The following is a 27,073-nucleotide window of genomic DNA, read 5'->3' on the forward strand; positions in this document are numbered from 1 at the left end:
TGTGTCTTCAGGATCACCTGAGTAGTACTCCTGGTTCCTGTAGTCTGCAATTTTTCTGGAAATCCGTTCATACTCCCACACCATTTGAAGGATGTTCATCCCAAAACATCCAAGTGCTTCAATGACCCTCAAAAAGGATGGAAATGACCAGCTGTCTGCAAGGAATATAAATCCCTCCATTCCTCACCATCCAGTCAGAACTGAAGAAGCTTCTTGGATGAGAAGGGAAACATCTTCAAAGAAAAAACAAGTTAAGTCCAGTTCCTCCTGAAAAAGCACCTTTGGAACTGTTATGAATCTGATTTCATTATAAATGTTTTCAGTCATATAGTGACTGACCCCCCTCCAAAAAAAGGATACCCATTAGGAGGTACAACAGAGACTTACCCTGAGATTAAATGGATGGCCAAAATTTTTTATAAATTATAAATAAACATGCCATTCATATTCTTCTGCTATCCTTAACGGGAAAAATTGTATAGTTCTACACTGTCACAAGTTAATATTTGGAAAATGAGTAATAAGGAATTATGAACATTTTTAATACTAGCAATTATAATACCTCAGTGCACACAATAAATGTCCGCTTCATTTCTTTTCAGATATCCGTAATTCAAGTGTAACTCGTGGCAGGAGCATTAATTTGGCCTTATCTCACAGAGGACGGGAAGCTCTCAAGGCAGTTGGAATGGAAGATCAGGTGACCTTAAAGAGAAAGAGCTAACATTCTCTGTGGCAGATGGATCATTATAGGACTATTTGTTTATTGATTAATAACTTTTCTAGGGCAGAGTTGCTAAGTAACGTGGTGGGTCAGTGGCTAAGACATGGAGCTTGTCGATCGAATGGTCGGCAGTTCAATGGTTCGAATCCCTAGTGCCACATAACGGGGGTGAGCTTCCGTTACTTGTCCCAGCTTCTGCCAACCTAGCAGCTCGAAAGCACATAAAAAATGCAAGTAGAAAAATAGGGACCACCTTTGGTGGGAAGGTAACAGTGTTCCGTGTGCCTTTGGTGTTTAGTCATGCCGGCCACATGACCATGGAGACATCTTTGGACTGGCTCTTTGGCTTTGAAATGGAGATGAGCACCGCCCCCTAGAGTCAGGAACGACTAACACATATGTGCGAGGGGAACCTTTACCTTTACCTTTCAGGGCAGAGTATTAAGGTTTCTGTCCACCATAATGTAAACATTTATAAATAATATATAATTATATCTTTTACTCCTTGTTGCCTTGCAAGAGAGCTTGCATATCGCCATCAAACTCATCTTCCTTACTTTCTACAGAACAATAAATCATGCTGCTAGCTACTGTGTTTGACCTTGTAAGAATTAAATCATTAACTTTTCAGGTTGGTCTTGCTTAATGAAAGTCCACTACCCATTATGGGCTTACATTACTCCTTGGCTGCCAATAATTCATAGTGGAATATGTTATGGATGGTGTAGAGTTTAGATAATGATATGTGATGGACCAGTAGAGATCCATGTTCAGGAGACCACACAAAGTCTTCCAGAACCTTCCAGTGAAATAGACCATATAATACAAGATTTCAATCAGAACAGAGCTGGAAGGGACCTTGGAGGTCTTTTAGTCTAGCCCCCTGCTCAAACAGGAGACTTTATATCAGGGGTATCAAATTCAAGGCCCGAGGGCCAGATTCGGCAGCAGGGCCACCCTGGAAACAGTGAAGGACCAGCCCACAGTGCCTCTGACAGCAAAAACAGAGCTCAGGACTCTGTTTTCAGCCGTGACGGCCTTCTGCAGCCCTCTGCCAGTGAAAACTGAGCCCGGGGAGGCTGAGCACAGCCCTCCCAAGCTCTGTTTTCGCTTGCAGAGGCACCGTGTGCCAGTCCTTCGCTGTTTCCAGGAGCTTTGACGGGAGATGTTGAGCTGGCCATGCCCACCCTGCCCACTCCCACCCTGGCCCCCCAAGATCAAATACAACCCTGATGCAGCCCTCAATGAAATAGAGTTTGACACCCCTGCCTTATACCCTTTCAGACAAGTGACTGTCAGTGTCTTCTTAAAAACCTCCAGTAATCAAGCACCCACAACTTCTGAAGACAAGTTGTTCCACTGGTCAATTGTCCTCACTGTTAGGAAGTTTTTCCTTAATTTCAGATTGCTTCTCTCCAGGTGTGGTCTTACAAGGCTTCATAAAGTGGTACTAAAACTTCATGTGGTTTTGATCCTATGCCTCTGTTTATACAACCAATGATTGTAATTGCTTTTTTGGCTACTGTCACACACTGCTGACTCATGTCTAAGTGATCGTCCACTAGGACTCCAAGTTCCCTCTTGCAGTTACTGTTTTTGAGCCAGGTTTCATCTAATCTGTTCTTGTACTTTTAGTGTTTTCATTCCCAGGTGTTGCTTTTCTCCACATTAAATTTCATTTTTTGGATAGAGCCCATTGTTCAAGTCTGTCAAGATCTTTTTGGATCCTCAGCTTGTCTTCTGGGGTCTACTTGAATCTTTCCGAGATGTTCCAGGATGGCTTGACATATATAGAAAGCTCCCGTGGTGTCTTCCTTGAAGAGGCATTTGTGCTGGTAGAGAAGGTGCTTGGCAACATCCAATCTAGGGAAGCAGTGAACTTTCAGCATCCTTTACAGCCCAATGCTCCATGAGCTGTGGCAGTTGCAAAAAATGAAATAAATGGAAGGAAGAACTGAAATGCTGGGAGAAAGTATTTATTTTTGTCTATGAGAACAGATGAATTTAAGAGGGATTCTATCTCCCTTTTGGAGGCTTTAATTATTAGGCAGGAGAAAACTACAAATGTACACAATATGCAACAGAGAATTAACAGGGGTAGAATATGGCCAGTGATCATTTTGCAGGAAGTCTTGAATTGTTAATCTTTAGATAGATCGATTATTAATTAATTAATTATGACATTTATTTGCTGCCCATCTCGTGTCCAATGACTCTGGATGGATTATCAATAATAAGAAGGATAGGAAGATATGTTGCAAGTCCCTACAGATAGAACATATAGAACGTAAAATAATAGGGTTGGAAGAGACCTTGGAAGTCTTTTAGTCCAACTCCCTGCTCAGGCAGACCCTATAACTTTCCATATAAATGGCTGTCCAGTCTGTTTTCTGAAAACCTCTAGTGAGGGAGCATCCACAATTTCTGAAGGCAAGCCATTCCACTGATTAATCAGTCTCACTGTCAGAAAATTTCTCCTTAGTTCTAGACTGGACCACTCTTTACTGATCTTTCACCCATCACTTCTTGTCCTGCCCTCAGATGCATGGGAGAATAGACTGATCCCTTCTTCTCTGTGACAGCCAGGTTACAAACCTTCTTAGGCAAGTGAGCACAGTTGGACTTGAGAGTATGATGCAGCCTCTGACAAGGAGCAATGTTTGCTTTTTATAAAAGGGCTGCCATAACATTTCAAGATTCTAAAAAGCAATCCACTGAGGTTAAAATTAATTTGCTTCCAAACCAAACAATATTCTGATTTAAACTTCCTTTGTCTGGTCATGTTTCCCCCCCTCCTGCCCCCAAGTGTAACAAGGCTTTTGAAAATCCCAAAATTGCATGCAGTATAAAAATAATTTCAATTTTTTTAAAAAAAAAAATTAAATTTCAGATTGTGTCTAAAGGCATCCCCATGAAGGGAAGGAGAATTCATACTCGTTCAGGGAAAAGATATACAATTTTTTATGGAATAAAGAGCCAGGTATGTTAAATCAGTCAAAACATGTTAAAGCTAAAGCATTTAACTTTTGTGTTTTATTTTTGCATACTTGTGCATGATGTGACTAATGAAAAGTTGGCTACTATTATTAACAGTGGCACTACTGTCTATTTCCTGGAAGTATGAGGACACATATGGCCACTTGCAATATTGTGCCCATCTTTAGCATTGCTCTCAGCGAAAGCTGGGATCAGCAGGAGTGCAGGGCACACAGTAGATTTCCCTTTTGCTATATTGTTTTGTCTAGAAGAGGATAGAAAGATATGCCTGTGGACTAGTTATCCTAATCTAGCCTATAGCAATCATCCTATTTTATATATGTATTCTCATTCTCTCTCCCCCTTATTCTAAAATGTGACAGCATATTGGAAGAATGAAGTGAAATTTGGGAAAGTGAAATTATATATATTAAAATAAGGGTGTTTTTTTTAAAAAAAGTCATAGGGTGTCTATACAGACATTTATGAATAAGTGTTACTGGATTAGAAATGAAAATCAAAATGTTGCCTCAGCAGATGAGACCCATATTCAATGCAATTCATACAAATTGTTTATATTGTATAGTAATTTTCAGGTAAGTTCTGCTAGAAATTCAACAGCAATTCTAAAATATTGCAGCCTTGATTTGGTAACCTTTAAAACGGGCTCTTCCAATTCCTTTCTACTTTCAACAAACAGAGTGATATCGGCTGCCTTGCCACTTAAATTGTGTTTTGGACGGTTATTTTGATTCCCGCTCTTTTTCAGTCTCTGCCATACTTCTTGACATAGAGCTATTAGCTATTTTAACTTCCTCTTCTTCTGTAACTGTATATAATTCAGTATGTGACACTTTTCTGTTTAATTACTGATGTACTTTCTTTTGTACCTCACTTTCTAGAGAAATCAGTTCCTGAATATTTTCCTTCTGTGCCAACACTTCTGTCATTTTACAATTTCATTTGTAAAGGGGTTCAGTTTAATGTTCATCTGCTTCTATCAAATTAGTCAGAGTATTTCTATCTTAGTGCCAAAAAAATTTATTTTTAAAATAAACCACATACAAAATATTTTTTGAACAAAATATCAGCCAGGTATATAATCACATCAAATTCATTTTGCCCCACCCTCTTATATATTTTATCAATATATTTCCCTTTCCCTCTTTAATTTCCCTATTTACGTTGCTCTAAAAAAAAGAAATTCTAGTCTAACCCTCCATCCTGAATTTAAATCTTTAATTCAAATCTATCCCTTTTTTAAAAAAAATCCCCTCTTCTATATCTTCCCATTTATGTTAAAACCCTATATTCCCATTTACAAATTTCTTTCTTTTCAATCTCAACAGCATCAACATCAATCATCTCTTTACATTTCAATAGACATTTTTAAGGTTTTTATTCTTAATCTTGTAAAAAAAATAGAAAACAAGTTAACATTCATTATTTCAGAAAATCTCATCTTTATATATTTTCATCTCTTTAATATTTCGCTCTTATTCTATATTTTCCCCTTTCATTTTTTCTTAAGATTCCTTGCTTTCTTTGCTTATCTTATCTTTCTATTAGTCCTACTAATCTCCATAACATCAGTATAAATCAACTCTTTACATATCAATGAAGATTTTAAAGTTGAAAAAAGCAAGTATTTTCCTTATTTCAAAAGTCTCATGCTTATATATTCTCATCTCATTAATATTTCCATCTTAATTTATTTCAATTCCATTTTTATTTTCTCTTAAAATTCCAAGCTTTCTTTGTTTATTCTGTATTTCTATTGATTCTCCTTTTTTCCTCTTCCCCCATTTTTTATTTCTCTCTATTAACCCCTATATAATTCTTTACATTTATATTTTAACATCATAAGTTATTTATTCGCTGTCCAATAGATTTAAGTTTAAAATTTATTTAGTTCCAGTCCACAGAGGAACTAAACTTTCCACCAAATTAGAGTTTTAAGTTTTTGATTTTTCCTTTTTTTCCTTTTTATAATCTTTAATCAATTTTAAAAGTTTCCAAATTTTCAGCTTTAATTAAGGGTTCCAGTTTTTCCCCCTTTTCGTTTGAGTAATCTGTACTTCAATTTCAAGGATCCAGTTTCTGTCAGGTCTTTGGGTACTGCTTCAGTTTCTTTTATCCTATTATATTAACAGTCCTGGTCAATTTAGCCACCATTCCAGAGTTTGTTTTTTTAAATTATTTTTTGGCAAAGACAATTTTAAAATAGTCCTCCATAAGTTGGTGTTCATTCACCTGGCTTTAATGTTTTGTCCAATTCATTGCTTCAACACTCCAGCACAGTCTTATGTGGCCGTCCCAACTTTGGCAGCTTGTAATGGCTGTGTGTCCTCATTGCTGGGTCGAAGGCTAAAAGACAGGTGCTGCAGGGAATTTGCAACTTCCCTGTTCGCTCCAGCGGTTTCTTCTTTCTTCGTTGTCCATGCAGGACAGCTATGGTCCATTGTGGACTCCCATAACGATGGGGATATTGGCGCTCCCTCCCGGAGCTCCCAGGAATCATGACTGTCTTGTCGCGACACTGGCCACGGCTTCCTGTCTTATATTTTTTTGAACCTTGAAATAAGCACTTGACCTTATTGCCATGCACTCAAAAGCTTGATTGAGCTTATTATCAGGGGATGTCTTACTTTGGAGGAAACAGGGTATTAATATATAATTTTTATGCCACTCCATCTCACTGTCCAAGACAATTCTGGGTGGCTTACAATTATTACATTATTATACCCTGGGTGGCTTACAATTATTACATAATACAATATTATGGTTATCTGATCTTAAAAATATCTCTTAAGATTTTTTTTTTTAGTTCTATTGTTGGTATTCTTGTATCCTGAAGAGTATAATGTAATCAACTGATTTAAAGTGAGCAGATCCAGTCTATCTAAAATCCTAAGGCACGGCTGTGAAACTTGCAGCTTGCAAGCTGGATGTGTCATGTGCTGGCCACCCCCATGCCCAATTTAGAAAAGGGGAAAAAAGTCGTGATACATCATGTGACTCTGCCATGATGACACGAGCTTGACACCTCTGTCCTAATGTAGTATGTAGCATGCTTCATTTCTGCTTTCATGATTTCAGGTTTTTTTTGGTTCATGCTTCTCACATTCTCTTTTCCAATTGTTTCAGCAGTGATAACACTGACTAGCAATAGCAATAGCATTTAGACTTATATACCACTTCATGGTGCTTTACAGCCCTCTCTAAGCAGTTTACAGAGTCAGCATATTGCCCCCAACAATCTGGGTTCTCATCTTACCAACCTCAGAAGGATGGAAGGATGAGTCAACCTTGAGCCTCTCAGAATTGAACTCCTGGAGTGAGCAGTGAGTTAGCCCTCCACTGTTTCAACTCCTACCCTCAAAACGACGCTATAGAGCACTGCACACCGGAACAACAAGACACAAGAACAGTTTTTTCCCGAAGGCCATCACTCTGCTAAACAAATAATTCCATCAACACTGTCAAATTATTTACTAAATCTGCACTACTATTAATCTTCTCATCGTTCCCATCACCAATCTCTTTCTACTTATGACTGTATGACTGTAACTTTGTTGCTGGCAATCCTTATGATTTATATTGATATATTGACCATCATTTGTGTTGTAAATGTTGTACCTTAATGAACGTATCTTTTCTTTTATGTACACTGAGAGCATATGCACCAAGACAAATTCCTTTAGTGTCCAATCACACTTGGCCAATAAAAAATTCTATTCTATTCTATTCTATTCTATTCTATTCTATTCTATTCTATTCTATTCTACTGCATTCTAACCACTGCGCCACCACTAGGTATGCTTGCAGTTCTGGTCTGGTGAGTTCATCACTTCCAGATTACCTGTGAATATTCAATATTCCTCCCAAGTATCTAAAACAGTGCCTTCTGACTTAGGGGTAATAATGTTTCACCCGCTGGTGTCTAAACTTGCCTGGAATTTTAGCCATGTGCATATGGTTCTCTTGGTAAAAATACAGAAGAGCTCTTCTATTGCCTTCTGCATATGGTATTTGGAGATGCTTCTTCTAATTTTTGGCTTCCTTCATCTCTTCATAGCCTTACTTGCTATGGTCTGTGTTGTGATTTCCCTCACCCTTAATGTATTGTACAAGGCTATATTCAAATATAGTTAAACATATAAAATGTTCTCTGCCTTATTTTGTTTTTGTTTTTTTGTTTTTAAACAGTATATTCTCTCTATAGATAGAGCAAATTTGAATAAGGAGTTATTAACTGGTAAGTGTGGATTAATCTGTTTTGATCCTTTCTCAATTTTCATATTTAAAATTATGTTGTGTTTGAGGTAGAATCATCATTACACCGATAGAATCAAGATATAAGAAGAATGAATGGCTATTAACTGTTTAAAACAAGTATCTTCTTCTCCTTTTGCTTGAGCAAAGACTACAAGCAGTAAATGCATGCTGTGTAGAAAGAGAGGGAACTCTAAATCAGCACCTCAATAAAGACACCAACTCTTAAAACCCATTAGACCGCTGCTGCTGCTTGTCAACCGGCTGCCAGGTTCTTAGGTTTAAATATCTTTCAAAGTAACACGCCTCCACAACCTCAGGCAAGCTGAAGATCTCAGTAACTACAAGACAGAGAGTTTATCCAGTCATTTTGCTTTAAATGCCCAGCATGCTGGAATGTAGAAGAAGAACATTTGGTGGCAAGCCAAAAAAAGAGACTGCAGAAAAGCAACAATGGGTATAACAAGAGTTATATTGGTAGAGTTTACTAATCCATCCCCCATCCAAGATTAGGAGGACAGCACTTTCACCAGGCATAATAGAAAGTTGCTCAGAGCTGGTAGAGTCTTGGCTGCTTACAATGAGCAAGTAATGAATATGTTGGAGTGGGCCAGACTTGTTTTTCACCATATGGTTTGTCTTTGTGGTGCAAAGTAGAGTTATAGAGAAGATGAAGGCAGAAAGTTAGGAAATTGATGCATCATACATCACATTAAGTGCCAAGTCAAATCTTGTGTTGACACGTGTGTGTCAGGCCAAATTACCCATATCTAACTACAGGGATCTTAGTGAATGGACTGGGTGAGAAAAAGTGATTAGAAAATGTGCTACATTCTATAAAAGTATTTATTACAGAACTATTTTTTGTAAATAGTTATTTTACCTCTAAGAAAAAATATATCTAAATGTTTAGATTTCATGTTGTTTCTTTTTCCTCTATTTACAGCTGCTGAGAAGTATACCAATGTTAAGTTATACTTTGAGCACAAACTGCTTCACTGCAATGTAGACTCAGGGCTACTGACCTTTTCAGGGTAATCAAATGGCTCTGATTTTCCCAGCACACTCTAATCATTAACCAGTACCCAAACAATGGGCCACATTGATTCTTTCCAATTGTTGTGGGGCCTGTATTTGTGTGAATTGAGAAATCGTTACGTTCCCTACCCCCCAAGTTAGCAAAGATTAACAATTTAACCCAAATTAACAAACATAAAAAAAAGTTTAATCAACAACCAGAAGACTGCATTTCATAAACTCCTCGCAATATAATCTCTTGGATGTAGGGGCTTCTGCTGAATTCAAGATATATATTTTTACTTGAGCAATGATTTATATTTTCAGGAGATTAGGAGCTTTTTCAATAAATAAACCCTAATGCAAAGCGTCAATTTTATGCGTTTACTTAGTTTCCTCTTCTTCTCGTAATAAAAATATAAGATGAAATGTATGGAAACATATTTGAATGGGAATTTGAAAAAATCATCTCACAAAAAAACCATTATGTATAATATTGGAATATAGGATTCAGAAATTTATACCTGATTTTTAAAACCTGATTTTATTGTCAATAAAATCTAATGACGTGAAGAGTGTCATTTGTTACATTAAAATATAAATTTTAAAAGCCAGGATTTTTGAATTTTGTTAGAGTTACTATTGGATGTCAAAATTCTTATTTCAGAAATAGCTTCACTTACTTCCTTTTCCCCAAATCTGAAGGAGTCAAGTAGAAAAAAAAGTACATTTTTTAAACTTAGTGCTACAAGAGAGATCTAAGCAAACAGAAGTCATGTTCAACCATCACACAATATACCACAATATTTATTTATACCTGAGCACACATACTAATGGTACTTTTTGTGTTTTCTTTAAGATCAGACCAAATGACTAAAGAGGTCACCTGTGACTTAATTGTGGGCTGTGATGGAGCCTTTTCCACAGTTAGGAAGCAGTTTATGAGACAAACACGGTTTGATTACAGCCAAGTATATATTCCACATGGATATCTGGAATTGAAAATTCCTCCAAAAAATGGAGATGTAGGTAGTTAAAATTCACGGTGAATTTGTTTCTCCTGTTCCCAGTTCATAAGGTACATTGGCATTGACAGATACTGTATCTTTCCATTACATTTTTTTTTTTGTCTTTCAGTTTGCAATGGAGCCAAACTATCTTCACATTTGGCCTAGGAACACATTCATGATGATTGCACTGCCAAACCTGGTAAGAGACCCTAAATGCATCTTTCATCTTTGATATTCTGGAGTCTGGATTTGGTCTGGACAATCAGTTTCAGTCAACATTGACTTCCTGGAAGCATACAGTATTATGGATTGCATGCCTGGAACTGCATGTCTAAATTTTTACTGATACAAATTCCATTCCTGCACTCCATTCATGGTTCATTCCCATTCTTATATCCTCTCTTATTGCTACTGGCAGGTAATTTCTGACTGCTCCAACTACTGAATGCCTGAGTGGATTTACTCATTCATAATTGTTCTCTCTTATATGAAAGCATTGCTAGCATAGTTCATTACAGCCTGAAGGGAGATTTTAGGAGTAGTCACAAATTGGAGGAAAGGAAGCATCACCTGCATGCTGTACTAAGATATGAAATTAACTTCAATATCAGAATTGCTATTTTAAAAGCTTGATTAGTATACAAGAATTCAGAAGTTTCTATTTTCTCTGTGTTACAACTATAGCATATTCAAGAAAAGAACAAGTTTCAAATGGTCATTTTTTTGTAATGAAGGAAGAGTTTAAAAGATAGAGTTAAATATCAGCTATTACTACTATTGTGTCCCCTTCTTCCTCCCAAAAGATAGTCTCTTGTCAGATAAAAAAATGACAGCCAAAACCAACTTTGCAATTTCATTTCTTAAAATAGACTGAAAAAGAGTCTTTGCTATTCCATCCAGGTTGGACAGACCTGATTTAGTAATGAAGCTGTTCTAAAGATTCCCCCCCCCCACAACTTTAGATGTTCTCTTGCTGTATTATACAGTATATCAGGGTTTACCTGAAAAATCAATCAAACAAACATAAGTCACCCTTCAGTAATTCAGAGTAGAAGGTTTGTGATTCAGAGGTCAGCTCTCTCTTTGTTCACTCTTATCTTTTCTGGTTTTACTTTCAACTGATAGGATTAAGGATTATTTCATTGCTCAACTTGTTTTTCTTCACAGACTTGATAGATTAGATTGACCTAATCCATCCTTTCTCTCTGCCTGTGGCTCAGATAGTATCAATATTTTGTATACTCCGAGTTTCTAACAGATAGTTTTGGAGCTGGTATTTTAATTCCAAACACGGGCAAGCAATAAATAAATATTTCATTTTTGAATGCCTGTTCCATTTCCAAATCAACAGGCTCTAAATCCTTGAAATGTGATTAACATCTCATCCATTTGATGATTTGCAAGTTCACCAAGATTACAGATAAAAATTTGTGGGTATCTCCCCACTTGCATTTAATCATAGTGCTAACATGTCCTGGCAACAGCATGTTCCTATGTCCCTAAGAGATTACCTTCAATTCATTGCCAATCTACCAGTAAAACAGATTTAAGTCATCCTTAGCTATACTGGTGTTACAGTAGCCCGAAGTAGCATTTATTTTGACAGCACCCAGGAATACCCTCAATTAAGGAATACCCTCAAGAAAACTGTAGATTTTGTCAGCTAGAAAAGTTAGATGACTAGCAATGAACAGACCCAATAAAATATGAGTTTGGCAATGGAGATATATTGCTATAATTTTCTGTCTTTTCAATCAAACAATGGGAGAAAATGCCTAAAGTAAGTGCATACCTCTGAAAAGAGTGGGACCCTCTTTTTTTACTGAAAGCCTCCTTGAATAGCATAGAAAATTATAGAATTTAAATATATATAAATATATGTATATGTGTGTGTATTCAAATAAGTGAACTTGACAAAACTGACGTGTGTGGGGGGGGATGTAAATTTAATTTTGGACTGAATCAAAATTCTTTTCAAGTTTTCATATAATTTAACCATTTTAATCCATAGGATAAATCATTCACCTGTACACTCTTCATGCCTTTTGATGATTTTGAAAAGCTTGCCACAGGAGAGCAAGTGCTGAATTTCTTCAAAACTTATTTTCCAGATTCAATTCCTCTAATAGGAGAGTAAGTTTCAATCTGTCTACTATAAATCAAATCAAAACAAAACAAGCCCTAATCTAAGAATAAAAGGATCTAAGCATCAATGGGCTATTGCACATGACAGAGCAAGCTCTCGCAGAGATTATGGTAGACCCAAAAATCATTGATACTGTCCTTTGTGCGGTGCTTACCGTTGTACATTAATTTCCACTCATTACTTTAGCCTTCACTGTAAAAAAAAGATTCTGAGATGGGTTTTCTGTAAATTGTCCTGCAATCCAAGATGGTTTATAAAAGATTAACTCAGAAAAATAAACTCTGTTTGAATATTAAAAAACAAGAAAAGATCAAAACAACCACTTATCAAGTCCAGTTGTCCTTCAACCCCAACTTGTATATTTTATTGAATTTTGCTTTATATTAGAACTTAATTATTCCTTTAGTGGTGTTTTTTTCAATGTTATATCATAATGCAGATCAACAATAAGACAATGCAGAAAACCCTTAGAAGCTCAGTCATACATCTGCCTATATTTTTTTCATTTGAAATGTCTATTTGTATGTATGAATGTATTTGTGATCTTTAATTTTTCTTTGAAGTTCTGAACTTATACATTGTTACTTGTTGGGTATCTAAGAAATAGTTATGCCAAAATCCCACTTCCCATTCTCCTTGCAGCTTTCAAAATATCCATATTCCAGTCAGTTATCAAATGTTAATGTTTACTTAGCATTTAATCAGTGATAACAGCACTTTGAAATTTCAGGCACGAACTGATGCAAGATTACTTTGTGCTACCAGCTCAGGCAATGGTCTCTGTGAAATGCTCATCGTATCACATTGGCTCTCAATGCGTGCTAATGGGAGATGCTGCACATGCCGTTGTACCATTTTATGGCCAAGGCATGAATGCTGTAAGTCAGAGAATCTTTTCAACTGAAATTTGTGTTGTTTGTGTTTCTCAATAAAAAGCGCTTCTTTGCAGCTGTCAGCTTCCACCCTCTGCAGCAGTTTCAGATAATTGCAGACGTATCCTCATTGCTGATCTGAAGGAGTGAAGAAGGAGCTGGCCAATTAAAAAAAAAGTGGTGCCCTATTTCCTCTGCATTTGCTCACACAACAAGGAAAATGGGGATGAGAGCAAGGGGAAAGTTGCCAAGTAATAGGGCAAAGGGATTGTGAGATGGTGTCAGGATTTTCTTAGGGCAGGAGAGACTCAGATCAGGAATGCAGATAATGTAAATATGCCACATCTACCATGTTTTCCCAAAAATAAGACCTTGTCTTATATTTTTTGAACCCCACAATAAGTGCTTGGCCTTATTTTCAGGGAGGTCTTATTGTTTTGGGGTGCGTGGAGCAAGACGGGGCTCCTCTTGCCGTCTTACCTGATTTCCAGCTCTGTCTCTCTACCCCTAACCAGAGGAAATGGTGGGGACCAGCTGCGCATGCGTTAAATATTTTCAGGGAGGGCTTATTTTAGCATATGCGCTCAAAAGCCCGATGGGCTTATTATCCGGGGAGGTCTTATTTTCAGGGAAGCACTGTGTTAACAAGTGAGCATGAGAACAGGAAGGCAAAAATTCATTATAGAGAGGGAGATGTGGGGAAAGAACACGATGGATTTGGAGTAGGAGGGACTATAAATTCTGTATCAGCCTCTAGCTGCTCAGTGACTGTCTGCTGTTTATAGTGACTACTGTTACTGAATCATCAGAAGGATTCAATTCCTAGTTGTGTTGTAGTTTGGGGCTACCTTGGGGAGTTTGAACCAAGGTATCATGGGGCTTTGGCTTAGAAAAACAAGGGTTTTGAGGTGTTACCTGGCCTGCATGACAACCTTATCATTTGAAAACTGTAAAAATAATTTGGCACTTACTAGGTCATACATGTCTATGTTTTCCCCAATGCAATACCCATGGGGAATTAGAATTTACTACTTAAAATTAGGTTCTTACTTTCCTTGCCTTCCCCCCAGGGATTTGAAGACTGTCTAGTTTTTGATGAGCTGATGGACCAGTTTCAAAATGACCTCTGTAAGTGACTATGAGATAGGAAAAACAATATTTTACCAAATGCAAATTAAAAATGGCTTTATGCGAAATGAGTTTGGTATCTCTATCATCTACTTCCCCATCGACATATTTAGGGTGTGTCTTCTCCTTCTGCAAAACTGCATAAGAATCAACTCTCTTGAACTCTGTGTGCTAGGCAGATTGTAAAGTCAGATAGGTGCTACATGTATGTGCATAGCAGAATAGGAGATAAGGACTGTGATTGCTCCTGAAATGGAAAGAATCTTTCTGAGATAACTTAATTGATATGGCCCAGATATCACAATCTACATGTTTGGAGCAGGGGTGAAATGTAAAATTTGTTACTACCGGTTCTGTGGGTGTGGCCAACTTTTCTTTTTTGGGGGGTAATGTGACTGGGTGGGCGTGGCCAACTTTTCTTTTTTTTACTTTTAAAAGCATTTTTTCTACAACCTCTTTGGTTTTTAAAGGGTTCTGACGATCTCAGCTGAGCTGCACCATCAGAGGCTTTTTTTAACTTTTAAAAGCACTTTTTCGGCTGAAGAAAAAATGCTTTTAAAAGTAAAAAAAAAACCCTCTGATGATCGCGCAGCTCAGCTGGGCATGGGCAGGGGGTGGACAGCAGGGATTTTTCCTACTGGTTCTCCGAACCACCCTTTGCCATCGCTACCGGATCAGGTGATCCGGTCCTAACCGGAAGCATTTCACCCCTGGTTTGGAGGATTATTCTGTGGGGAAAATATTTGTTTCCCCCATCAGCAGTGATAAGAAGGAATTGAACATGAAGCACACCATAAATTGGCTATTTACCATGAGAATTTTTAAAAGGCACCCAGGGTCTCCTCTTTATCATGTGTACTGTAACATTGTGAATTACTCTGTAATATATGCATTAAATAGTGTAAAGCAGGGGTGTCAAGCTCAGGTCGTCATGTTGTTGTATCAGGACTTTTTTCCCCTTCACTAAATCAGGGGTGGGGGTGGCCAGCATGTGACGCATCCGCCCCACAGGCCGGGAGTTTGACAGCCCCGACCTAAAGCAAATAAAATGTATAAATTGCCTCCATGTTTTTATGCTAACCCCATGACATCTCAGTTTTGGGCCTCAAAGTCCCCCTCCTGTTATGTACTGTACTTTTTAAAGACAATGACAAATATGATTTCTCTGCCTGCATAAATTCTTCTTTTAGCAAACTATTTTTAAACCAGACCAAACTGGTTTTCATTAGTCTTTTGAGCGTGTTCTGATAATTTGATATATTGCATTTCATTTTATCTCATTTTGTTTGTATTTATAATCTGGAAGTGCCTCAAGACTGTTCTACAGACAAAAATCAAACATTAGATATTTACCCTTTCCTTTGTTTTGTAGTTAGGTCAATGAAGTTAATAGTCCTATCCTACCCTAAGTGTTACTGTTTTCTATAAAAGGAGGTGCTGAATAAAGGTCATGAGTTCTTCCTCAAGCTGCATTAACATATTATCCTCTAGTTTCTCAGTCAGCAGAAATGGAGGCCGGCATCAATGGCACTGCTCTAGTAGCTGAGGCTTAGAACACAGAATAATAGAGTTGGATGGGAACTTGGAGATCTTCTAGTCCAACCCCCTGCTGCTTCTTAATTCAGCCCCCTTCTTCTGCTTCAGTACAATGACAGAGACCAGCCAGTGTGAATAAGTGGGTGGAGTGGAGTCTATTTAAGAAAGCCTTTGGTGGATTTCCCTGCATTTATTTCCCTTTCACGGAGGGATACCTGTTGGTGGGATACATTTTATTTATTTATTTATTTATTAAATCTGTATACCGCCCTTCTCCCGAAGGACTCAGGGCAGTTCACAGCCAGTAAAATCAAAATACATATGATACAGATTAAAAAACAATATAAAAAACTAATTCAATATATGGCCTAAAAATTTTAAATACAATTTAAAAACCCGTTTAAAAACCCCAATTTAAAACTACGTTTAAGCTAGTCCTGCACGTTGAAACAACAACGTCTTCGGCTTGTGGCAAAAGGTCCGGAGGTCGGGGAGTTGACGAAGCCCCAGAGGCAGCTCGTTCCAGAGGGCAGGGCCCCCCACAGAGAAGGCCCTCCCCCTGAGGTCACCAGCCGACATTGTTTGGCTGACGGTATCCGAATGAGGCCCTCTCTGTGAGAGCGCACGAGTCGGTGTGAGGCTACTGGCGGCAGTAATAGCACTGCGTGGTGGACTTTGAAAGAGTGGGAAGCTCTTATCCAAAAATTCTCTGGCTGGCAAATTACAGGCATACAGGAAAAATGAAAAAGAGCAATTCTGATCAACTCCTGTTTCAGCCTCCATGCCTGGGATATGTGTCAGCTGGAAAAGCTATAAAAGCTGGGTAAAAGTATAAGGTGAATTGGGACGAATCTGCAGCTCATAAACACTGCAAAGGAATGGCAGTGCTGTAATGAATGGCTTCAGCTGGCAGAAACAGCCATGGGACATTCAGTAGGGTAAGAATAGGCAGAATGGCACTGAATCCGCGGAATAACAGAAACAGAGAAAGTATGGTCAGGTGAAACCCATTTAGCAATTCAATCTGGAAGCTCTTGTCTCATTTAAGGCAACGGTATGTGCAGCAAAAGACAAGGACACAACTAGTTTAGCCCTAGCTTTTAGAAAGTAGCCTTATATACAACAACCCTGAGAAATGTATTTATTTGCTAGAATTAAATATTGCCTTTATTTTGTGCAAGTGTACATAATGCTCCTGCCTCCAATTTTCTCCACAAGAATCTTGTGAGTGGGTGGAGCTGAAAGAGTGTGACCGAGGCCATTCTCAAACTTGTTTTAAAAAAACTTTCAGGTCTTAGGGAACTCCCTGCATAAAAATATTTTTTCTACAGCTCATGGTACATTAGTATGGTCAGTAAGTTGTAGGTATAAAAGTCTAATATAGTAATAATTGTTGGTGGACTTCGGAATGGAGAATTATACTTTTCTGTGGCTGTGGTTTTTTGTTTGATTTCTCCTCTGCCAGAAAGGATATGAAGTCTAATGTAAGTCAGTAATATAAGTTGATGAAACTTCATTTTTTCATTTCTTTAAAAAAAATCCTGCTTGATTTTTTTAAACACATACAAGTAAACCTAAAAGTCTTATCACAAATTTCTTCTGTATAAGATGCTAATAAGCAATGATTTATGTAAAAAAATTTCCCCATTTAAACTAAAAAAATTAGGGGGGCCCTTACCTTTCCTGAAAAAAACAAAAAACAGTTTTGCAAAGTTATCATTCTTAAAATCTTTCCTTTCACAAATTTTAAAAACTTACAAGGCACACATACTAAAAGTTTGAAGTTAGAATACTAAACTTTTTAAGCTAATTAAATTTAATTTGTGTAAAGGTAATCTCATTCCATTTTTTTAAAGAAAAGGCTGACTATGAACAAATATGTACAATATTGACTAGTGAAGCTATTAAAAGTCTTAACCCTAAGAAATATGTATAAAAATATATACAACTTTATACAATACTTCGAAAAAATGTCCCTTAGTGAGTGACATGGTGAGGCTCAAATATAAAGTAACAGTTACAAAATTATACAGTAGACATTATTAATCAGCAACAGCAAAGTGGCAGACCAGCAGCTGAATCATGATCTATAAAAATTTCCAACACGGCAAACACTGATATTATGTGACATGCAAAGTTTTTAAAAAATAGGATAATTTTTTTATTGCAATTTCTTGCAGAACCTGAATTGACAAGGATTGAAGTAGAATATTACTATAAACACTTCACAGATTGTATCTTTAGACACTGTATGTTCTTAAAGCTACAAATAAAACATGAAAAAGCACGCACCCAATGCTTATCAGGGAATGGCAACTAGCTGCAATTTCTATCTGCATCTTCTGTGGCATATCAAAGTTTCTCTCTGAAGAAGTCCTGTGTTGTCCCTGCTTTTTCCTTAGGCGTTTGCCTTCCAATGTTCTCAAAGCTGAGGGTACCTGATGATCATGCAATTTCAGATTTAGCCATGTATAATTATATAGAGGTAAGTTAAAGAATATTTGATTGGCCATTGAATGGCAATGCCACCAAATGCAAATCTATCTCTTTCTAATTTCAGATGCGGGAACGTGTGAATTCAAGGTGGTTCATTTTCCGAAAGCATATAGAAAATTGGCTTCATGCCCTCCTTCCCTCTATCATCATTCCTCTGTATACTATGGTGAGACTCTAACACTTAATACTGCAGGATTTTTCATGTATTTTTTTCTCCCAATTATCCACTTTTTCCTTCTGGGATACGCCCAGGTCTTGTATTGATTTTGTAATCTCCTTCAGGTAACATTCTCCAGAATTCGATACCATGAAGCGGTGCAAAGATGGAAATGGCAGAATAAGGTAAATTAAATTTAGATGCATTTATTTGCCTGAGCTACATCAAACATTCATTGTAGCAAACGCATAGGAAGAAGTTGAGAAGTATATATCTATCTTCACTTTAGATTTGATAAAGATGAAAATTTGAAATATCTAGTACCATCAAATTATATGTATTGTAAAGATGCAAATAGTTTCCCAACTCATACCCGACTCATCCCCTCTTTGTTCATCAGGATTGAGAGCATGACCAGACACACTCCAGGACAACCACTACATATAATCTCCTAGCTAGAATTTATGAGTCCGAGGTTGTTCAGTATCAGCAGGGTATCTGAGGCTGCTCTGAAATCTCTTCCTTCCTGGAATGTGAGCCAAACTTCAGCAAACAGTTCTGAGAGAACTAATGAACTGGGGCAGGGGTCTGCAAACTTGGCTCTTTTAAAACTTGTGGATTTCAACTCCCAGATTTGTGGACTTCAACTCTGGGAGTTGAAGTCCACAAGTCTTAAAAGAGCCAAGTTTGCAGACCCCTGAACTAGGGTGATTATACGTTCATCATCATCAGATTCCCTTGTGCCATATCTTGCCAGTTTCATGGTGAGGTAAAGGGACAGATGAAAACAGAGAGCAATATAACAAAGAAATAAAAATGGTAATGAAGGGTGCAAGAAATGCTTGTTGAACTCAAACCTAAATTTCTTTGGGACTGACATCGATGTGTGTTCGGAACAATAGCCTTAAATAGCCAGATTTAAGTCTTACTAAAAATGTTGGCAAAATAATTGCAATTTTTTCCCCCTGCAATATTTTTCAGATCTTTTACTAAAATTCAAATTTTTCATTGTTGTTAAAGGTGATCAATAGAGGCCTTTTCCTCACCATGGTAGCAGCAGCAGTGAGTGGCATCTATCTATTCAGAAATGGAAAATTACCCAAAATTGACTTTCGTATAGAGGATTTCTGGAGACATACTTAAAAATGGTGGAAAACTTTTAGAAACCATTTGAGATAGAAATGAATGCTTTCTGAATAATTAGTCTCTATTTGAGAAGTTGGTCTTCCAAATATAAAAACACATATGGTATAGATGAATGCTGGATCCAAGACCTAAATTCATGTTCATATAGAGAAATTCACTATTATTTTGCTATCATTGAACATGTTAAGCTACTTCTAGATTTGGATATGCCTTGCATTTTATCATTGCTTTGCTGTCCTGCGTTTCATTTGCAAGAAATCTGCAATATCCCAGTTACATCGTCAATACATTTTGATAGAAGACATTAGGGCGTTTCTAAGATTGTTCTAACATCTCATCTTTGGTTCCCTCCCATAAAATAATCATTATGGCAATGCTTGGAGTTATCTAATTCAATTATTTCTGCATCTTTTAAAAATATTTTCATATTAATCCTGGTATTCCATTCTTCTCAAGTTCTAGTATGGTGAAAAAAACAAAGTTGTTGGTTGGGATCCAGTTGCCTATTTCTTCTAGAACAGTTTCAGTAATTGCAATAGAAAGGTAATGATTCTCTCCTATGTAATTATCTCCCTGCACATCCTCAAAATATGACCTCGAGGTCTTTCAGGTTTTGTGGCAACAGTGAAATTCAGCTTGCATGATACGGTATTAGTTCCATCCAAAGTTCTAAATTGCAGGGGTGAAATCTACTTATCTTCCCTACCGGTTCAGAAGTGTGCACTCTACACATGATTTTGGACCCTCTGCGCATGCGCAGAGGGTCAAAAACAGGTTACATCCTGGTTAAAACCAGAAAGTAACAACGTCCAGGCAGGTGGGCGGAACCTCGTGCTGCTGCCCCTACTGGTTCTCCAAATCACGCGCCACCACCGCTACTGGTTTGCCTGAACTGGTGTGAACCAGTAGCATTTCATTCCTGATTTTAAGGCAGATGGTTCTGGGTGGATCGGAAGGTTAGCAGGCAAATGCCTGGAAAATATGGTGGAAAAATACCAAGATTAGAAGAGTTTTCAAGTTCACAGAAGTACTCCAAGAAGATTAATGGATGGGCATGCGTATGCTGAGAAGCTCAGAAGGCAGTGGTCCAGTCAGAAGACACTGGGAAAATTAGGAAATGAGGTCAGTGAGACAATCCTAGAAAGATGGGAGACAGCCAAGCTGGTGAGAAGATGCTATGATGATTGGTAGGTGGAAGAGCCAGCAGGAAGAGGCTGAGAAGGTGGGGTGGGGGCCAAAGTTGTGAAGAATAGTGGAGCAGAGAATATGCACTAGGAAAATTGGAAGTACATTTGAATTTGTTGTATTTCTGATTACATACCTGAATCTCATATACTATATAATCCCAGCTGAATCTTCTTCTGCTTGCCTTTAAACTTATGAAAATTCTATCTGTTCATAATTGAAGGGGAAATAAAATTGATACCAAATAACCCCTTTCATATCTCAGACTACTTCAACACATAAGGCATATTTATACAAATTGAAATGTACATGAGCTTTATTGTATCAGTGTATAGTTGAGAATTGCAAGCATGGCTACATAATTACAAATTGAAATGATTTTAAATCACTAAAAGATTTATTGATTTCAATGATGCATTAACAATATTTATCAAGTACCTTATTAAGTGCCTGGAATTTGCAACGAACCAAAAATTTATGAAAACAATGCCATGCACATTGTGATATCTCAAATTCTGCTCCCTACATATCTATACATGTGATACATTGCAGTGCTAATACAAAATAGGAGAGTTTAGTTTGTAATTGTTGTCTTGCCATTTTCCCTCTCTGTGGATGATCATGCGATCAATCTTTTTCTGTAGAAATTACAAGATTGTTGTTTTTTACCGACAAGTTTAATTCATACACCATTCTATTAATTAAAATTTGTTAAAATGAGTTGTGACAATACTATTCCTCATGTAATGTCAATAATTTGTGTTATCATGCCAAATATTTAGGACTTACATATGTCAATCATCAAAAATGAAACGCACAGCTTTCAAATATCTCATCTGCTACCATGTCTCATAATGCTTGGCTTTGCATTTACTTATATCCTGTGGACTTAACCGATTTAACCAAACTAGTAAAAATGGTTTAATGCAATTGGTAAACCAGGATAAAGCTCTGTTCATGCATGTCATCAATCATAATATGGTTTGCCTGATTTATGACTTAGCATGTTGTTTGAATATGGAGCTAATCAACAGCCCAAAGAAAGCTATCTGATTATAATTTGTGGACCTGTCAGTAATTTTTCAGTAGAAGGATTTCCTATATTCAGCAGCTGATATAGTTGTTAAGTTTAAATTGGAAAATGGAAATTACCATTCAGTCTTATCACTCACTGAGTAATACTTTTGGAAAAACTCATTTTTCTGGACTAACAAGACATTCTGAACAGTGGAAGAGAAATGCAAGTACATTTTTACCAATATGATATTGTTTAAAACAATATCTGGGGCTTCAATGGCTGATTGATATCCAGACAGGACATTTGGCACAAGGAATCTCAGTTCATAATCTGTTCCTCAAAGTTATCACATCATCAGATCCTGGATATAGCACCAGGTAAATAAAAGTATTTATAGATTTTCCAATTCATTTGATAATAGCTTCAGAGTTCAGATTTGTCCCTTGCAACCAGAAACAACATTTTGGGTTTGCTGGACAAGACCTCACAAAGCTTGCTGACCTACAATCATGGATGAGCCAAAGCCATTTGAGGCTATTCCACAATAGTCAAATATCCCCCGCCCCCAATATTTTCTGACTACTCACCTGGTTTTGTAAACTAAAAAACAAGCATACTCATAGGTACATATATGCAATATGTATGGAAAGAGCAATGTTAGAAATGTGTTAAATGCTGGAAGCCCTCTGAGGTAGTAAACTCAGCAATTTAAAGCAAAGGGACTGAATCCTGATTGGCTGCTCTGCTCTGTTTTGAATTCAACGTAATGCTTACTTGGGAAAATTGCCAGTTTCTGGTAATAGCTCATCACCTTCTCACTAAGTACCTCGCCTTAAAATAGGCCTTATAAACAGCAAAATTGTTAATTAAAAGAACTCCCTGAGTGGCAGTGGGCAATTTTATTTACACACTGTATAATAATATAGTAGAGTTTTAGGTAATTTCACAAATGAAAATTCAAATTTCTACAGTTTGTGTGGGTGATGAATGTAAGAGGCCTAGTTGTTCTGAGTGCTTCTTCTGAGATATGTAGTAAAGTTCTCTATGTTTGTTTGTTTGTTTTTTAAAAATGGAATAGAATCATGTTGCAAAACCCACGGAATGGTTTTCTCAAAAGTAACTAATATTATACGGCAATAATGGCTGACTTAAGAAAAGCAAGTGGATTCATCTTCTGTTTTTCTGCTGAAGAGTTTCTTTGTACTTTCAGGTTTCATTTCATTGGCCATTAAATCTGGGATTCACAACAGTGGTAGTGGCACTCTTGAAAAGAGGATTGTCAGCCTGTCAATAAAACATCAGAAACATTTAGCTGTTAATAAAACCTAATATTTCAAGAGCAGATCAGGATTTAGATGGACAATCATACACTCACTTAACAGCTTGATAAAACCCAAACTAAACAACAGGAAGACGATAGAATCTACACCAAAGGCCTGTCAAGTACCGCAAGCTGAATCAATCACTTTGATTAATAGCTCAAATACAAGTAGGTCTTCTCCTTCCTTTATATCTCTCCACGAGAATTAAACATCTTACCTCATTCCATTTGGCCTTGGATTTTTCCTTCTCAAATCTGTGATATTCTCTGCGATCAATCAACTCTGCCACTAGCCGCCAAGCCAGGAGAAGAAGGAGCCCAATAAGAGCCACTCCAGCTATAGTGCCCCCTACTATGGCTGCAATGTTTGGGGGTTTGGGGCATTCTAAGAGAAGAAAGAAAAATGATTAAAATAAGTATGCTTGACTGAGCGCTATGTATGTTTTTATAAGACTATATCCATTTGCATATATTACATGCTAGCAGTAAACTTTTTTAATGGATAAAGATGAGGCAGAATTCAAAAAAAATTTCCCCATGTAAATAACAGCTCCTGAATCTCCATATGAGATTGCCAGAAACTCTTTAAAGGCCACATATTCTGTCAGTGGCAGGGTTTGCCATCCCATCAGGGAGACCCCTTAACTAATTCTGACTCACTAATTCCTATAGAGTCTTCTAGCACAAGGAAGAAAAATCCTCATGAGGTCCTCTCAAAATGCTGAACAATACAAGTTGCCTCTTTTCCCATTACTTACACACTGAAGGCCAAGATCTGTTTCTATTACTGGCTGTGACCAACAATTACACAGCACTAATGCCATTTCTAGTCAAGAGATATTACAATGGAGAACAGATGTTAGTTTTGGTGATGTGGCTCTAAGCATACCTTTCTCAGGGTTGACTGTAATAGAATATTGCTCTTCTCCATCATTCTGAAACATTGTGTAAGAGATCCAGCAATTCTGTGAATCCTTCTCCCTGCATTCTTTACTTTTTGGTTGTGCTTTACTTTCAAGAATAATATTTGAACAATTATCAGAGCAATTCTTCTGAAACGGACCACTCCCAAAAGCCAGACATTCAACACAAGAACTAAAAACCAAACAAACAAGAAGCTTTTTAAAAAAGTTTCATAACAAAACCATTACAACAGATCTATATTTTATATAGCATATTATAGCATATTGTAAGTGAGGAGGATGTAAAGCTGAGAGAATCCAAACTTATTAAAATACAAACCATGCAAGTTCTGTTTCAGGAGGATGACAAATTTGAGCTAACCTCAAATAGATGAGATCTCTCTGGGTGTACATTAACTGTCCCTGGTCACCTGGTATTGTTTACTGAGGAGAATAGAGACTGAGGTAATGTACTAATGAGACTCCTTCCAAACCATTTTATGATATAAATAAGCTGAACCTGAAGTGGAGCAATAAAATCTAGTTGTACAGCAGATATCTCTCTAGGAGCCTAGGATTTGTTGGAGACTCCCTATTTGTATTTTTAATACCAAAATCTACAGATAGGAATGAATTTTATTGATGCCAATTCCTGAATAGGTTGGGAAACCAATGGAAATAGTTTCAGTTAAGGTAAGTTATGCTTAATCCTTTTTACCGAGGACTGATTGACAATATAGCAGCTGGCTCACTGTCTCTCTGTTAACATGAAGACCAAAACATGAACAGTAAAAATGATGCACTTTTGGATTTTTAAATTAAATTTGTTATTGTGCATTTGTATGTGTTATTACGATGAGCTCTACTTTTTGTTTATTAGAATATGTATTGCTGCCATATTTAAAACAATAAGATCAAGATTTTTTTGAGAGAAAATTAGGATGATTGGACATTTCCCTAGATGTTGAATAATGATGGGAAGAGACTATAATGTGTGCATGGGCCCTACTAATAAATTACTATTTGCTAACTTTGTGCATACCTAGATATATCAGAAGGAAATAAAGGCTAATCAACAACATCAAAAGGGAAAAGCTATAATTACACATAACTAACTATGCCCTGCATGTTTACCAAATATTTTATATCTTTCTGTACCGAATGGAGCAGCTTAGGGAAGCTCTGAAAATTAACATAGTCCTGTTGTGGGCAAAGGCACTTATATAATTGTCTCATAGAGTTTGCTACGTTCTGCAATCTGAATGGAAGTAGAATATAAATCAGAAATTATAAACTATTGATCCGGTGAAATCCAGCAGGTTCTGAAGGTTCTGGAGAACTGGTAGCGGAAATTTTGAGCAGTTCGGAGAACCAGGAGCAGAAATTTTGAGTAGTTCGGAGAACCGGCAAATGCTACCTCTGGCTGGCCCCAGAGTAGCGTGGGAATGGGGATTTTGCAGTATCCTTCCCCTGCCACACCCACAGAACTGGTAGTAAAAAAATTTGGATTTCACCACTGTATTGATCATATTGATTTTCACCATGATAACTTTGGAATGTATTACATCATAACATAACATAATGTAACGTAACGTAACGTAACAACAAAAACACATAACAGTATCTACAGTATATATCTCTACCTCTATCTATCTATCTATCTATCCATCCATCCATCCATCCATCTAATCTATCATCTATCTATATCTCATTCTGATCAGTTGAAAGGGAATACCCCATGCATATACAGTATGCTGGACTAGTGATCTGTCTAAAGTATTGATGAACTTCTTCAGTTTTGTATCTTAAATCACAAACCAGTATATCACATTGGGTGATCAAATATGTTTTTAGAAATGCTTCAGATCTTATCATGCCTCCAAAGGTCTTTGATTTTGAAGAGAACAATGTGAATTTGAATTTGTTGTTCTAAATCAAGGCCTTGCTTTAAATATGAATGTATAATTGCTAAGAAAATATGAGTTAGTATATAGTAAGAGTAAGTTTGAAGAAGTAGAAGCAGCCTGTTACTGTGGAAAAAGACAGTACAGGTAATCCTCAATTTATGGCCACAACAAAACCCCAAATTTCTGTTGCGAAGCAAGGCAGTTGTTAAGCAAGTTTTGCCCCATTTACAATCTTTCTTACCACAGTTGTTCAGTGAATCACTGTGGTTGTTAAGTTAGTAACACAGTTACGTGACCCTGCTTATCAGGTCGCAAAAGGTGATCAATCCTTAGGACACAGCAACTGTCACAAATACATGCGAGTTGCCAAGCATCTGAATTTTGATTACATGACAGGGGGATGCTGCAATAGTTATAAGTATGAAAAACTATCAAAAGTTATTTTTTTAGAGCACTGTAACTTCAAATGATCATTAAACAAATGGTTGTAAGTCGAGGAATATTTGCACAAGGTATCACTTAAACATAAAAAGTATAATGATGCACAAAGCTTGGCAATAACTTGCTCAGTCTACCAAGAAGAGAGTTACAATTAAATTTTAAAGTATTATAGCAGGAACTCTTTGAGAGAACGAACCCAGAACTGTTTATCTATTGCCCCCCCCCACTCAAAACAGGGAAATTTACTTCCATTTACAATATGTTTGCTAGCTTACAATCACTACCCCAGTCACAAACTCAAAGGTTAAAAATTTAATTTGCCAGATTAAGGTAGGAGAGGTCCTGGTGGTGTCAACATTCCTATAGTTTTAATAAATGTTATTAGTTATTGGTAAGCATCTGTTCCATCAATTCATTTGCATTTATAGATCAAGATACTTAAATACGCAAAGACCAATGAATTATTAGCAACACACTTTTTTTAAAAAAATCATAAAAAGATTTAACTGTAGAAAAATCATTTTGCTGCATTATTGGTACTGTGAAATTTATTCAAAGCGTTTAACTGATAGCTAATGAAGAGAAGGACAAAGGCTGACATGATAGCAGTGTTCCAATGTCCAAGGATTTGCTACAGAGAAAAGGGGATTGATTTATTCTCCAAAGGACCTGAATGCAGGACAAGAAGCAATGGATGGAAACATATATAGAATTAAGAGAAATTTCCTAACAGTTAGAACAATTAATCAGTGAAACGACTTGCCTCCAGAAGTTGTGAGTGCTCCATCACTGGAGTTTTTAAGAGATTTGACAGCC

General features: G+C 37.0%; 2 protein-coding genes across 3 annotated transcripts in view; one reads left to right on the plus strand and one right to left on the minus strand.

Moving 5' to 3' along the window:
* KMO (kynurenine 3-monooxygenase) overlaps positions 1–27,073 on the plus strand; it is a 31,404-nt gene that overhangs the window by 3,261 nt on the left and 1,070 nt on the right. Inside the window, exons 3-15 of one of the 2 annotated variants that reach the window (XM_058184386.1) lie at positions 603–700; positions 3,615–3,704; positions 7,910–7,958; positions 8,922–9,009; positions 9,852–10,017; positions 10,130–10,201; positions 12,014–12,135; positions 12,879–13,026; positions 14,091–14,148; positions 18,087–18,169; positions 18,245–18,346; positions 18,463–18,522; positions 19,358–20,801. In XM_058184386.1, coding sequence (XP_058040369.1) covers positions 603–700; positions 3,615–3,704; positions 7,910–7,958; positions 8,922–9,009; positions 9,852–10,017; positions 10,130–10,201; positions 12,014–12,135; positions 12,879–13,026; positions 14,091–14,148; positions 18,087–18,169; positions 18,245–18,346; positions 18,463–18,522; positions 19,358–19,480 — 1,259 coding nt within the window. In that variant the 3' untranslated portion in view covers positions 19,481–20,801. Of the gene's footprint in view, positions 1–602; positions 701–3,614; positions 3,705–7,909; positions 7,959–8,921; positions 9,010–9,851; positions 10,018–10,129; positions 10,202–12,013; positions 12,136–12,878; positions 13,027–14,090; positions 14,149–18,086; positions 18,170–18,244; positions 18,347–18,462; positions 18,523–19,357; positions 20,802–27,073 lie in introns of those variants that run through there. The other variant, XM_058184396.1, reaches the window with a different exon arrangement.
* Positions 20,985–27,073, minus strand: part of ITGB2 (integrin subunit beta 2) — a 47,521-nt gene continuing 41,432 nt past the window's right edge. Inside the window, exons 14-16 of the mRNA XM_058184412.1 lie at positions 23,897–24,102; positions 23,226–23,392; positions 20,985–22,970 (exon numbers count right to left, since the gene is read on the minus strand). Of these exons, the coding sequence (XP_058040395.1) occupies positions 22,905–22,970; positions 23,226–23,392; positions 23,897–24,102 (439 nt within the window). The 3' untranslated portion in view covers positions 20,985–22,904. The remainder of the gene's footprint in view (positions 22,971–23,225; positions 23,393–23,896; positions 24,103–27,073) is intronic.

The sequence above is a fragment of the Ahaetulla prasina genome, chromosome 1 (assembly GCF_028640845.1).
Source record: "Ahaetulla prasina isolate Xishuangbanna chromosome 1, ASM2864084v1, whole genome shotgun sequence".
NCBI classification, from domain to species: Eukaryota; Metazoa; Chordata; class Lepidosauria; order Squamata; family Colubridae; genus Ahaetulla; species Ahaetulla prasina.